The sequence below is a fragment of the Rhinopithecus roxellana genome, chromosome 1 (assembly GCF_007565055.1).
Source record: "Rhinopithecus roxellana isolate Shanxi Qingling chromosome 1, ASM756505v1, whole genome shotgun sequence".
Lineage (NCBI taxonomy): Eukaryota > Metazoa > Chordata > Mammalia > Primates > Cercopithecidae > Rhinopithecus > Rhinopithecus roxellana.
Window position 1 is genome coordinate 195,764,223 of NC_044549.1, and position 12,500 is coordinate 195,776,722.

General features: G+C 47.5%; 1 protein-coding gene across 1 annotated transcript; it reads right to left on the reverse strand.

The window, feature by feature from the left end:
* Window positions 1-3,461: 3,461 nt before the first annotated feature.
* Window positions 3,462-11,666, reverse strand: CCK (cholecystokinin). The gene is made up of 5 exons (XM_010374308.2): window positions 11,163-11,666; window positions 10,748-10,916; window positions 10,177-10,387; window positions 8,903-9,118; window positions 3,462-3,868 (listed from the first exon to the last, which is right to left on the reverse strand). The coding sequence occupies exons 4-5, from the start codon at window positions 9,114-9,116 to the stop codon at window positions 3,735-3,737; spliced, it is 348 nt and encodes a 115-aa protein (XP_010372610.1). The 5' UTR covers window positions 9,117-9,118; window positions 10,177-10,387; window positions 10,748-10,916; window positions 11,163-11,666; the 3' UTR covers window positions 3,462-3,734.
* Window positions 11,667-12,500: the final 834 nt, after the last annotated feature.

Below are 12,500 nucleotides of genomic sequence, written 5' to 3' on the forward strand. Positions count from 1 at the left end.
TTTGGTGAAGCAAATCTTGGGAGAGTGAATCCTGTCCACCCTCTGGCTACTGGCCATATGGAGATATTAGTAATTGCAGGTGAGGGCAGGTCAGCTATCCCAAGCCAAAGGTCCAGAGGTATCAGCAAATGCAGGGACTACCAAGCAATTCTTTATGTCTCAGGCTGGCATGGAGTTAATTCCAGAGAGAGCTGCAGGTTCCATCACTAATTCACTGTGTGATCTTGGACAAGTCTATTATTTGTAAAATGGGCGTTGAGGTAGGGTAGGGTGTGGACTGAGCTAGAGTGACAGCCATTGCTCTCTTCAGCTTTGAAATTCCAGTGGGTCAACAAAAACGAAGCTTCTGAGCAGCCTTAATTGGCAGAGCTGAGGACACAAACAGCAGGAAGAGCTGTAGAAGGATATGGCCTGGGTGGAGTTCCTGCAAGCCCAAGGGATTACAGGACAGCTAGCAGGAAAAGAAGGGTTAGCGAGGGGAGGAGGGACGGAGGGGGAAAAGGTTGGGCATGATCTTGCCCAGGATCACACAGCTGGGTAGAGGAGGAGGAGGAGGAGGAGGAGGGCAGGGCAGCGGGCATGGCTTTGTGGTTGTGTGAGTTCAGGCCTCTTTAAAGTGGAGTTTTGGAGCGGCTGGCTTCTCTGTTAGAGTTGCTCAGCTTAGTTGCAGGAACCTGATGCGATCCCCTGAGAAAGGACTTAGGAAGGCCTGAGTTGCATATTCTGGGTCCAGGGACCCTGCAAGAAAGGTGGCATAAAGATGAGAGCAGGGCCCCTGCAGTCAGAAGGTGCTGTCCTCAGCCCAGCATGGTACTGAAAGCATTAGGGGAAGAGGTCTTTAGGCTCTCTGCCTCTCCTGCCCAGGGAGCTCCATCAGGCCCCCTCCAAGGCTCCACACATGATCACATATGCTGATTCCATGCCTTCATTGTGTAGGTGCAGCTTCCAGACAAGGTTCAGAGGCCCTTCTCTGCCAGACAGTGGCTCTAAGTCCTTTCATAGAGAAGTTCCAGAGCCAGCTGCTTACATCCTGGCACTGCCATTTGTGGACAGCATGTGCACCTCCAAGCCACTTAACCTCTCTGAGCTCCTGTTTCCTCTTGGAGGAGTGGAATCATGATTACCTTGCAGGATTGGGGACTGTTACCTAGGTTGATGCTTGTGAGACTCTTTCTATAGTACCCAAGAGGAGGCCAGGAATGTTCTTTCCTTTCCCTTTCCTGCATTAGAAAAAGTTGTAAAAGGCTTGGAAGTGGGCAAAGGGGGTGACTAAATGTCCTTTCAGTGGAATGCTGGGCATTTATCTGATGCTGCTGGGGTCTGTGTCTTTGACTGGGTGACTTATAATCCCTGGAAAACTGATACAAATGCAAACAGTTCTTGCCTATCAAAACATAAGTGCGGTGACTCACGCCTGTAATCCCAGCACTTTGGAAAGCAGAGGCAGGTGGATTGCTTGAGCTCGGGAGTCTGACACCAGCCTGAGCAACATGACAAAAACCCCCATCTCTCTAAAAAGTACAAAAATTAGCTGGGAGTGGTGCACACACCTGTAGTGTCAGCTACTCAGGAGGCTGAGGTGGGAGGATTGCTTGAGACTGGGAGGTTGAGGCTGCAGTGAGCTGTGATTGTGCTATTGCACTCTAGCCTGGGCAACAGAGCTGAGACCCTGTCTCAAAAAACAAAACAAAACATAAAGAAACGTAAGTGAATATTGTCCTCTAATCATACAAGTAACTTCTGTTGTGGATTATTCCAAACAGTATGTTTTCTTGACCTATGGATATGAACCAGTTTTCTCTCTGTTATTATTCCTGGCTGTCCGTACCTGACTATCCTTCAGATTCTGCTTTGAAATGATTGTGACATCTTACTGGTTCCTTTATTAATTGATGAGTTAAATGATATCTTTGACATATGTTCATTTTGTGTTGTATGAGTCATGACTTTACCTTTAAAAATGGTATTTTAACACCCACTTCCTTGATGATTCATAAATCAGTAATTTAGATCAGACTTTCACCATCCATTCCCCACTGCTGATTCTATATTAAATTCCAAGTCCTTCATTCATCCTCCATCCCCAATACACAAACAGTACACACACACACACACACAAACACACACGCACACACACACACGGGCACATAACCCCTACACACACATAAAACTAGTGATTTTTGCAAGGGGAAGGGGCACTAAATACACAGGCATCTGGATATTTTAGAGTGAATGGGGGTTGGATACCTAAGATATGAGGCTGTCTTGGAGACCAATTGTAGGGACTGAATGAGGTGGTACCTCAGGAGGGACTAATATAATGTTCCCTATTTGGAGTAAGTTTTACACTGAATCCCAACTTCAGCTCAAGTGAAAGAATTGTACTGACCAAGTCTTCCTGGGGCTCCCTCCCAGTGTCCTGTCCCCAACACTAAGGAAGGTGGCACTGAGTGCCAGTAGTGAGTGGTGCTGGTCTGGGTAAGGTTTTAGATTTGCCAGTCTTGTTTTCAACATATTGCTCTTGGGGGCTGCCAGGTTCTGTTGCACTGGACACCTGGGGCCTCTGCTGGACAAGGATTGGAGGGTCTTGGAGGCCTCAGCAGGAGGCATGGAAAGGTTGCACTGTGGGTGGTGGGTACTGGATCATCTCTGGGTGTCACCTTGGACTAGTTCCCCTCACTGATTTCTACAGAGAGCCAACAGACAGATTGGCTTCTGCTCTGTATAACTACTAGAGTCTCCCCAGCACTTTGGAGTCCCACCAACTCCAAAACATGGCGGGGCTCAAGGAAAAGCAATTATAGGCTCTTCACTGCACCATTGCAGCTCAAAGTGCGGTCTGCAAACAGCAGCATTGACATCACCTGGGAACTTGCTCAGGCTCCTGCCCAGATGTGCTGAATCAGAACGTGCAGTTTAACAAGATTCCCCAGATGATTCCTGTGCACTCAGCTGGAGAAATGCTAGAGTGATGAAGGTCCCGCTAGCCTCAGAACATTAAGGCCTCCAGTCTGTGAATCTCCTTAGCTGGGGTATAAGGGCCATCACTTTCACTCTTCAGAGCCTGTTTCCTCATCTGTAAAGAAAGGATGATAACCTCTGTGTCACAGAGCCATGGAGTGATCAAATGTATGCAAAACCATGGCCAGTTACTGCCTCTAACTTGTTGAAAGGCCAAGAGAACCCCAAGGAAACCCTTGGGGTGGGAGTAGGATTGGCAAATAAGATCAGGGATCAGGGTGGCCAGGGCTGGGCTCTGGAGTTGCCCACAGATACCCTTTCACTGTCCAGCTGGCCTGTAGCAAAGTTAGCTCCAGGCCTGAGCTGCATTTCCCAAGCCCTTTCTGGGGACATCTACTATAAGGATTTGTCCTGGTATAGCATCTATCAGGCTTCCCTCCTTGCACGTTCTAAGGATGAAATGGAGCCCTTTGCCCTCAGTAGACGCAGGGAATGACAGGGCAGAATGAAATCACTTTAATCGCATAACAACATTTTCAGACCAGGAGTCACAGATGAAGAAAACATTTTGTCTTCCATTTGTACAATTCTGGTGAGGTGTGTGGTTGCACTGGACAATTTTTACAGACACATTTTTCACATTGAGAACTTAATAAATAGATACACATAACGTCAAATTCCACAGACAATGAGATATGGTATGATTGTTTTCTTATTCTGCCTCCTCTGGGTTGGGAGGTTGCTTCTCGTTGGGCCGATGGAGGCTGGGTCCTCTAGGAGGGGTACTCATACTCCTCGGCACTGCGACGGCCAAAATCCATCCAGCCCATGTAGTCCCGGTCACTTATCCTGTGGCTGGGGTCCAGGTTCTGCAGGTTCTTAATGATGGACATTCGTCCAGAAGGAGCTACAAAGGACAGGGAGGAAGGAAACAGGGACATTACATCTAAAAGCATCTCTAGTTCAATTTGTGAAGGATGGCAATGGAAAAAGCCAGACACAATATAATAGACACCACCTTAAAAGTATCAAAGAGCTGTCAAAGTAGTGGAATTGATGGACCAAAATCTAAGAGAGGAGAAGGACCAATGTCTGTGTAACTGGAGACAGGACAATATTTACAAGTTAGGGGTGTGCTTTGTGTTCTGCAAGTATTTAGGTGGATTCATTTTATCCAGCCTTGCAGGCTGGGGACTTGCCTAGATTTTCCTTAGTCTCCCTACCTTTTGCTTTCTTTTGGTAGGTGAGTGTTTTCCTTTTGTAGATGGCCTCAGCAGAAACCAACCAAAGATTTTTCCAGTACTTATTTATTCCTAAATTCATCCCTTAATATCCATCAACATTCCTGACTCCTGGAGAGCTCTTGTTATTAAGGTAGCAGAATTATAGTATCTTGATGTTGGAATGGTTAAAAAAATAAAATCGTTGGTGGGAGTGTAAGTTAGTTCAACCATTGTGGAAGACAGTGTGGCAATTCCTCAAGGATATAGAACCAGAAATACCATTTGACCCAGCCATCCCATTACTGGGTATATACCCAAAGGATTATAAACCATTCTGCTATAAAGACACATGCACACATATGTTTACTGCAGCACTATTCACAATAGCAAGGACTTGGAACCAATCAAATGCCCATCAGTGATAGACTGGATAAAGAAAATGTGACAATTTACACCATGGAGTACTATGCAGCCATAAAAAGGATGCATTCATGTCCTTTGCAGTGATGTGGATAAAGTTGGAAACCATCATTCTCAGCAATCTAACACAGGAACAGAATACCAAACACCACATGTTCTCACTCATAAGTGGAAGTTGAACAATGAGAATACATGGATGCAGGGAGGGGAACATCACACACCAGGGCCTATTGGGGGGTGGGGGGGTTAGGGGAGGGATAGCATTAGGAGAAATACCTAATGTAGATGATGGGTTGATGGGTGCAGCAAACCACCATGGCACAGGTATACTTATGTAACAAACCTGCATGTTCTGCACATGTATCCTAGAACTTAAAGTATAATAAAGAAAAAAATAAATAAAGCCCCTTTGGTATATAAATACTCTTTTAAAAATATGAATTTGAAAGTTACATTCAGAAAGTTTTTTTCATTTATCAGTAAGTGTTTTGAATTGATGATCATTTTATTTTCAATGATAAATCAATATCAATTAAAAATGATATTCAGAAAAAGACTGTCAGATTAAAATCTTGGCACCTCAGTAATACTCAAAGAAGGGCGAGAGAGAGGTGATAACAAAGATGATTTAAATCAGCCATTTTGACCAAAATGCAGTAACTGAACCTGAAATGGTCCCATTGGGATGGAAGTTAAGTCTTCAGGAACAGTGTGATCCTTTTGTAGAGCTCACACGGAGTGAGCAGGGACATGAAGAGGCAGTTTATTTGGAGGCATGAGACATAGTCCTAGCTCAAAGTTCATAGACAGTAGCCTCCTGGAGTACGAAATCAGTAGGACACCTTCTCCTGTGCAAGCTCAGTCTTAAGAAAGGTTCTTCAGGGACCTCAGTGAACAAAGCCCAGACCAATTCAAGGGTAGAGGAGTGGAGGACCACTCAATGGTTCCCACTGTGTTGGGGGCCACTGTGTCCCCACCTCCTGTGAGGCTGGTCTATATCCCTTCTGCATGAGGCTGCCCTTGCCAGCTCCTGCCCATAGGCTGAGTAGAGTCAGACTATGGCTTATTTATTGATAAATGAAAATGCAAAGGCAGTTACCCAGGGTAATAAAATTAAGCAAGTTTAATTAAAAACAGAAACAACACAGAACAACGTCCCCACCCTTTCTCTCTCCAACCGCATCCCTTCCCTGTTTTGGAACCAAGAGTCAATTCAGCACATTTCAAGCCTTTTTGCAGATATCCTCAGCCTACGTAGAAGAAAAATAGCCCCTGCTATTTAATTGTTCATTGTTCAGGTGAAATATTAGTCCTTGAATTCAGGAAAACCTATAGACCCAGTTACCTGTACACAGTCACGTGGAAACGTGATCCATCCTCCTGCCTGCTGTGATGATGAGTGCCCACTAAGGCCTGGGCACACCCAAATTTCCATCTAATGGAAGCAAAGTGACAGCTTCAATACGAGCAAGCAGCCTCAGTTAACGGTGGGGGCACCATGTTCAGTCGTAGAAGCTGCATTTATCACACACCCTGACTTCCCTGTTCCACGTACAGTTCTGTCCTCACGTCATGTGTATTTACCAGGGTCCTCACTCACTTTCCCAGTGCTGACATAGAGTAGAGGCTTACATCTGATGTATGGAATTGATCAAAGCCTGATTCCTACGGGCCACAAGAGATGGACGGGCCTCCCTCTGAATCACACAAAGAATTTGAAGGGGCTTAGGGGAAAGCGAGCCTCAGGACAGGACTGTCTGCATGTCACTCAGCTAGTGAGCTGCTGAATCACCTTATTTGTGGAGAAAGGCTTTGGTGCTGAGAAAACAGTGACATTCTGAGCTCTTGCTACAACTGAAGGGTTTAGCTCTTTTAAACTTTAAAATGTGGAATACACAGTACAGCTAGGAAGCTAAATGGCTTCCAGGCCCTCCTGGGAGGAGCAGGACTAGACAGAGTCTCAGCCCTGCTGTTGCGTAGATACGGAACAACATGTAGGTTACTTAGGCTTCTAGAGCCCCAGCTTCCACACTGGCAAAATGGGTATAATAATACTCACTGTGCAGGGCTGTTGTACTGAGAGAGACAATATAGATGTAGCACTGAAGCTTTGCTGGGCGTGGGGGAGGTGTACACTAAATGCCTCTAAGTATCTTTACCCACTGCCCTCCAAGAGAATTGTTTCTTCTTGGGCCATTGAAAGTGCTGCAGATATTTCCTAACGATAACACTTAAGCACTGCTCAAAGAATGCATTGTCTTGTTTAGAACATTTAAGCATAATATATACTATAGTGAAGCAAAAATCTGATATGATTTCAAAATATGTAAAATATTCAAAGAAACTATGTAGTTTCTATATGTGTAAGTATTTATTCCTAGTTCATGTTTGTCACATAGAAGAGTTTGGTTGTTTTTTAGCTAGCGTTGATCCTAGGTGTCAGCATCTAAATTTCCGAGTGATTGCTATTTTCTCCTGGGTTTGTTTGGCACAATTGGCTGAAGGCAAAGGGAGAGGGGGGCTGAGAAGAAGGACTAGAAAGAACTTTCCAGCTAAGATTTGTGCTTTAAGAGCCATTGTCTAGTATTGATTCTAGGAAACGATGTGGTAATGAGTTTTTTTTTTTTCTAGAACAATTTTGGAACCAAGAGTCAATTCGGCACATTTCAGGCCTTTTTGCAGATATCCTCAGCCTACTTAGAAGAAAAACAGGGTCTTTCCCAAATTGGGGGAGGGGAGTTCCAGATCCACAGATCAATGAATAGCCTAGGATATTTCAGACTTGTCTGGCTGAAATTCAGCCTGTGTCTGGGGACAGATACTAAATTATTTTCAGGCAGAAAATCAGCAGGAACTCAAAAGCTTTCAGACTTTCTCTCTCCATCTGATAAGTATTTCTATCTTCTTCAATTTAATTAGCAGGAAAGCAAAACAGAAGGTGGTGGGTGGGGCAATTTCCCAAAGAGAGGAAGAAATACAACAAATCACTGATTTGTTCTTTCCTTCTGAAGCCTCTGGGTCAAAGAGTTCCAGTCTTCCCTTCATGTGAGCCCACAGGAGAACTCTGCAGAGCCAAAGCTCTTCATCTTATCCCTTTCTGGTCAAGCCAGGGGTTAAGGTTCAAATCCAGGCTCTGGAACACCTGTTGGGTAAGAGTGCAATGGTGCAATCTCGGCTCACTGCAACCTCCACCTCCTGGGTTCAAGCTACTCTCCTGCCTCAGCCTCCTATGTAGCTGGGATTGCAAACATGTGCCATCATACCCAGCTAATTTTGTATTTTTAGTAGAGATGGGGTTTCATCATGTTGGTCAGGCTGTTCTCGAACTCCTGACCTCATGTGATCCACCTGCCTCGGCCTCCCAAAGTGCTGGGATTACAAGCGTGAGCCACTGCTCCTGGCCTGCTGAATTACTTTAATGTCCAGCTGTGTTTGTACTGTTCAGCACACTGCTCCACAGCCAGTGTTCATTATTAGTGTCACTGGGGATAAAGTTGGCAGAAAAAAGCTGCCGCAATCCAAAGCATGATTCCTATGGGTGACAAGAGATGAATGGGTCTCCCTCTGAATCACACAAGAATTGGAAGGAGCTTAGGCGAAAGCTAGCCTCAGGTCAGGACTGCCTGCATGCCACTCAGCTAGTGAGCTGCTGAATCACCTTATTCCTGGAGAAAGACTTTGATGCTGAGAAAAATGACTTGCTCAGCTCTTGCTATAACTGTGACCATCTCTGTGACAGTAAAGTAAAAACAAATACCTCTCTTGTTGGGTAATCATGTGTAAGTCATTGCAAGGAGAACACAAAACTGCTGCTGATTCTTTCCTTCTGTTACATGGTTTGGTGGAGATGGACACATTGTCACTGCTTTTTTAAACTGTTGTAGCCAGATCTCAGGCATCCTCAGCATTGATGCCTTCCTGCTAGAGGATTTCCAAGGGTTGGTATCTGGGTGGCTCCCAGTTTCTTTGCGTTTTTAGTAGAGGGTATTTAGTGTATCTAGGAACCCTTTCCTAGGGTTTGATAATTATCTTTTAATGGCTTGGTAAAATGGTGTTGAACTTAATCAGCAACACTGCTAAAAATTAGTTCAAAGAAAGTTTTTCAAGAAGGTTCCCCTTACTTATAAATTAAGTCTCCATACCCCTTCTCAGATTGCTACAAAGGACGGCCAGAAACCATGTTGCTTGTTTCCTACCGAGAGAGGTCATCTTCATCAGGCCGGCGCTAGAGAAAAGGGTCAGCATCCAGAGCCTGGGAATAAGGGCAGAAGTGAGGGATGGGGAGGCAGCATTCTTACCTTTCCTGGCTTGCTGGATGTATCTTGCCAGCAGCGCGCCCAGGTGCGCTCGGGACTCCCCGTCCGTTCTCTGCACTGCCCTCAGCTGCCTACGGGGCGCCTCCTCTGCCCGCTGCAGCCCGGAGCCCGCGGGCTCTGCGGGAGGCACCGGCTGCGTCAGGGCGCCAGCGGCCAGAACCGCCATCAGTACGCACAGGCGCACGCCGCTGTTCATGGCTGTAGGGAGCAAAGGAGGAGGGGGCGTTAACGGAAAGGCTGGGCATCCGAGAGCTCCTGCGGCGGGCAGTGCACCCAGAAACCGGCTTAGGACAAACACAGGTGTTCCAGACTCCCCAGGCCGCCGCAAGCACGAGGGCTCAAGCCGAGTGCCATGGCGCGCGCCCCCGGGCACACACGGCTGGTCTTTGGGAACTCCACACCCAGTGCCGAGGCGCAGACAGAGACCGTTTTCTGCCGTGTTGAGCAGAAGGAATGTTTTCTGCTTTCCTAAAGTTTGAGGAAGTGTTTGCAGAGTGCCTCTCTTCTAACTGAAAGAAGAAAAATAAAACCCCACGAGATTAAAAATAGTGTGGAAAAAATATCCTAAAGGGAAGGAAAACTCCGTGGGAGAAATGAGAACCCTGGGGAAAGCACCTTTCCAGATAGCTAACAAGCTTTCAATATGGAAATACAGTAAATGACGAAAAAGAGAAACACAGTTTAAAATGTAGGAGCAATAAATAAAGCCGTATTTATAAAGTTTTCTCAAAGTGTAGGCGGGAAATGGCAATAAGCCACTACGCAAAACATAGGCAGGTTTTAAAATCAGAAATATGTGCCCAGCACTCAGGCTTCCAAAGCCCCGTGCATTTTAGATCGCTAGTGGATAAAACACCCTCACATTTCTATCCGTAAAGCCTCGAAATTTTCTGCAGTATTTAGAAAATGAATTTAAATCTTAAAACCCTCTGGTATTTTATTAGAAAAGATTGCAAAGTCCCCAGCACCGCTGTGTAACAGCTAGCAAATCTCAATCTGCATGCGAATCTTAGCGAATGGGTAGTTCATCCCTTAATGATGCCGGCTCGTGAAAGGCTCTAAAGCAGCTCTACCTACCCAGACCTCACTTTTAGACCCGGAGCCGTTGTTTCTGACTTCAAGAAACGTCTTTCGAGCTCTCGGAGGAAAGACACAGAAAATAGAAAGGCAAAATGGAAATGGGCACAAAGCGGACGATAGCATTCTTCAAAGACACACGACACTTGGATCCCCCGCTGACGAACCGAGGGACCTACCTTTTGGATTAGAACGCAGCTGGCTTGGCGTTTCCAACCGGAGCAGCCCGGCAGCTGAGCCAAGTTCAGGGAGGACCAGAGGGCGGCTGCCTCTTAAATAGCCCCGCCCGGCGGCGGCGTCCAGTCATGTATTTACCCAGCGCTGACGCAGACTGGCAGCAACACGTGCTCAGAGGGTGGCCACTGGGGCGACAACCGGTTAAAGTGGCTCCTGGGGGAGAGGGGGAGGTGGTCCAGTGGGGCGGATTTAACCCCTCCCAGGCTGGGCCGGGTGTCTGCGCCCCTCTGGGTCCCAGAAGCTTTCGCCCAACCCTTTCCAGCTGCCGCTCCCCTGCGCATTCCAGAGCAGTGCTCTCCAAGGTGGGAAACCTAGGAGTTTGGAGTCTTACCCGGGATGGAGAAGCTGCCGCTAGCTTAGTTCGCTTTGGGGACCGGAGGGTCCAGAAAGGAAACTGGGGCGGGGGTGGGGGATGGACGCTGGGCGGGACTGAGCGTCAGTAAGGCGTGATTCTGAGAGGGATGGGGCGTGGGCCCCCCTACCCCGGAGCGTCCGAGGCGCTGGTCTTCATACTTGTGTGGGCTCTTTCGAAGGACAGAGGAGGAGTCGGGGTCTTTACTTTCTTCTCAGCCGCATTAAAGGCCCTTGCAGTTCTCCAGGTTTCTGAGAGCTAGTGTTCCGGGTCAGTGAAAGGGCTCCGGCCACAGCTGGCTGTTGGTGTCCTGGGCCTCTCTTTACGCAGCTGTAAAATGGGGATGACACCATCTGGCTTTGCTCAGAGGAATCCGGTTTGGGAAAGCGATGTGTTTCCTTCCCGGGCCAACTTACCGCCACCCACGGTGCCCACTGTTCCCAGCTGCCGACAAGCGGCGCCAGCGAGGGTCCTGGGGAACTTGCCCACCGCACCCCTGCAAGCTCGGGTAGACCACGGCATTCGCCCCTCCCACCTTTCCTGAGGGCCCACACACTCACACCCCTAGGACCGTACCTGTCAGGACTCAGCTGCGCAGCCTGGAGATGAGGACCTCGCCCGTCGTCACTCACCCGTCCGGTGGAGGGAAGGCAGGCACCAAGGCTGCAGTGCGCCTTTCCCTGCGCGAGGTTACTCTCCTGGCTCCGGAGCGGGCCGACCCGTAGTCCCTCAGTGCGCGGTGGTCGTCTACACCCTGCAGCCCTTTGAGTTCGAATCGGCTTGCTGGTGCTTGAGTTCGCGGCGTCCCCGCAAAGGCACTGCGAACCCCATTTCACAGACCGCAAACCGAGGGGCGAGGAAGAGCAGCGCTTGCCAAGGCTCCACAATGCGCCCCTCGCCCTCTCCGTGCACCGAGGCAGCCCAGCCTGGGACCTGGAGATCACCAGGCATCCCTGAACCTTGGGACCTCAACTCCTCTCCCTTTCTTTCCCTCATTCGTCTTAGATGGAAGGAGAAAGATTTAGAAGCGCTTATTTTAAAATCGGAATCCGTATTCAGCTCTGGAATTCCCTCTGGAATGGAGGGACTGTGGCGACGACAGTGTGGGGGTCGAGTAGGTGAGGCGGGAGTAGGGGAGGTGGTGGGGGGGTCCGGAGACGCCTCCGGTTGCTGCTCCACTTTCTAATCCTGAGAGGCAGCTGCGTTTCTGCAACCTATGGGCAATATGTTTGAAAGAGCTGATTAAATGATTTCCAGTGGTTTCCCCACTAGCCTGCTAAGGTTTGTGTAGTTCAGTTGGGAAAACTAGTCTTACTTGTGACTGTGGCAAGACATATCTGAAAACATAAACTTGTTATCAAAATATCCCCAGAACTTCTAATTCAGCAGGCTTGAGGAAGGGCCCAATAATCCGAATTCCTTCCTTCCTTCTCCTTCCTTCCTTCCTTCCTTCCTTCCTTCCTTCCTTCCTTCCTTCCTTCCTTCCTTCCTTCCTTCCTCCCTCCCTCCCCCCTTCCCTCCCTTCCTCTCTCTCTTTCCCTCTATCCCTTTTTCCCTCTTCTCCTTTCTTTCTTTCTTTCCTTCCTTCCTTCCTTCCTTCCTTCCTTCCTTCCTTCCTTCCTTCCTTTCTTCCCCTTCCTTCCTTCCTTCCTTCCTTCCTTCCTCCTTTCCTTTTTTTCTTTCTTTCTTTCTTCTTTCTTTTCTTTCTTTCTTCTTTCTTTCTTCTTTTCTTTCTTCTTTCTTTTTTTTTCTTTCTTTCTTTCTTTCTTTCTTCTTTCTTTTTCTTTCTTTCTTTCTTTCTTTCTTTTTTCTTTCTTTCTTTCTTTCTTTCTTTCTTTCTTTTTCTTTCTTCTCTCTTTCTCTCTTTCTCTCTTTCTCTCTCTCTCTCCCTCTCTCTCTCTTTCTTTCTTTCTT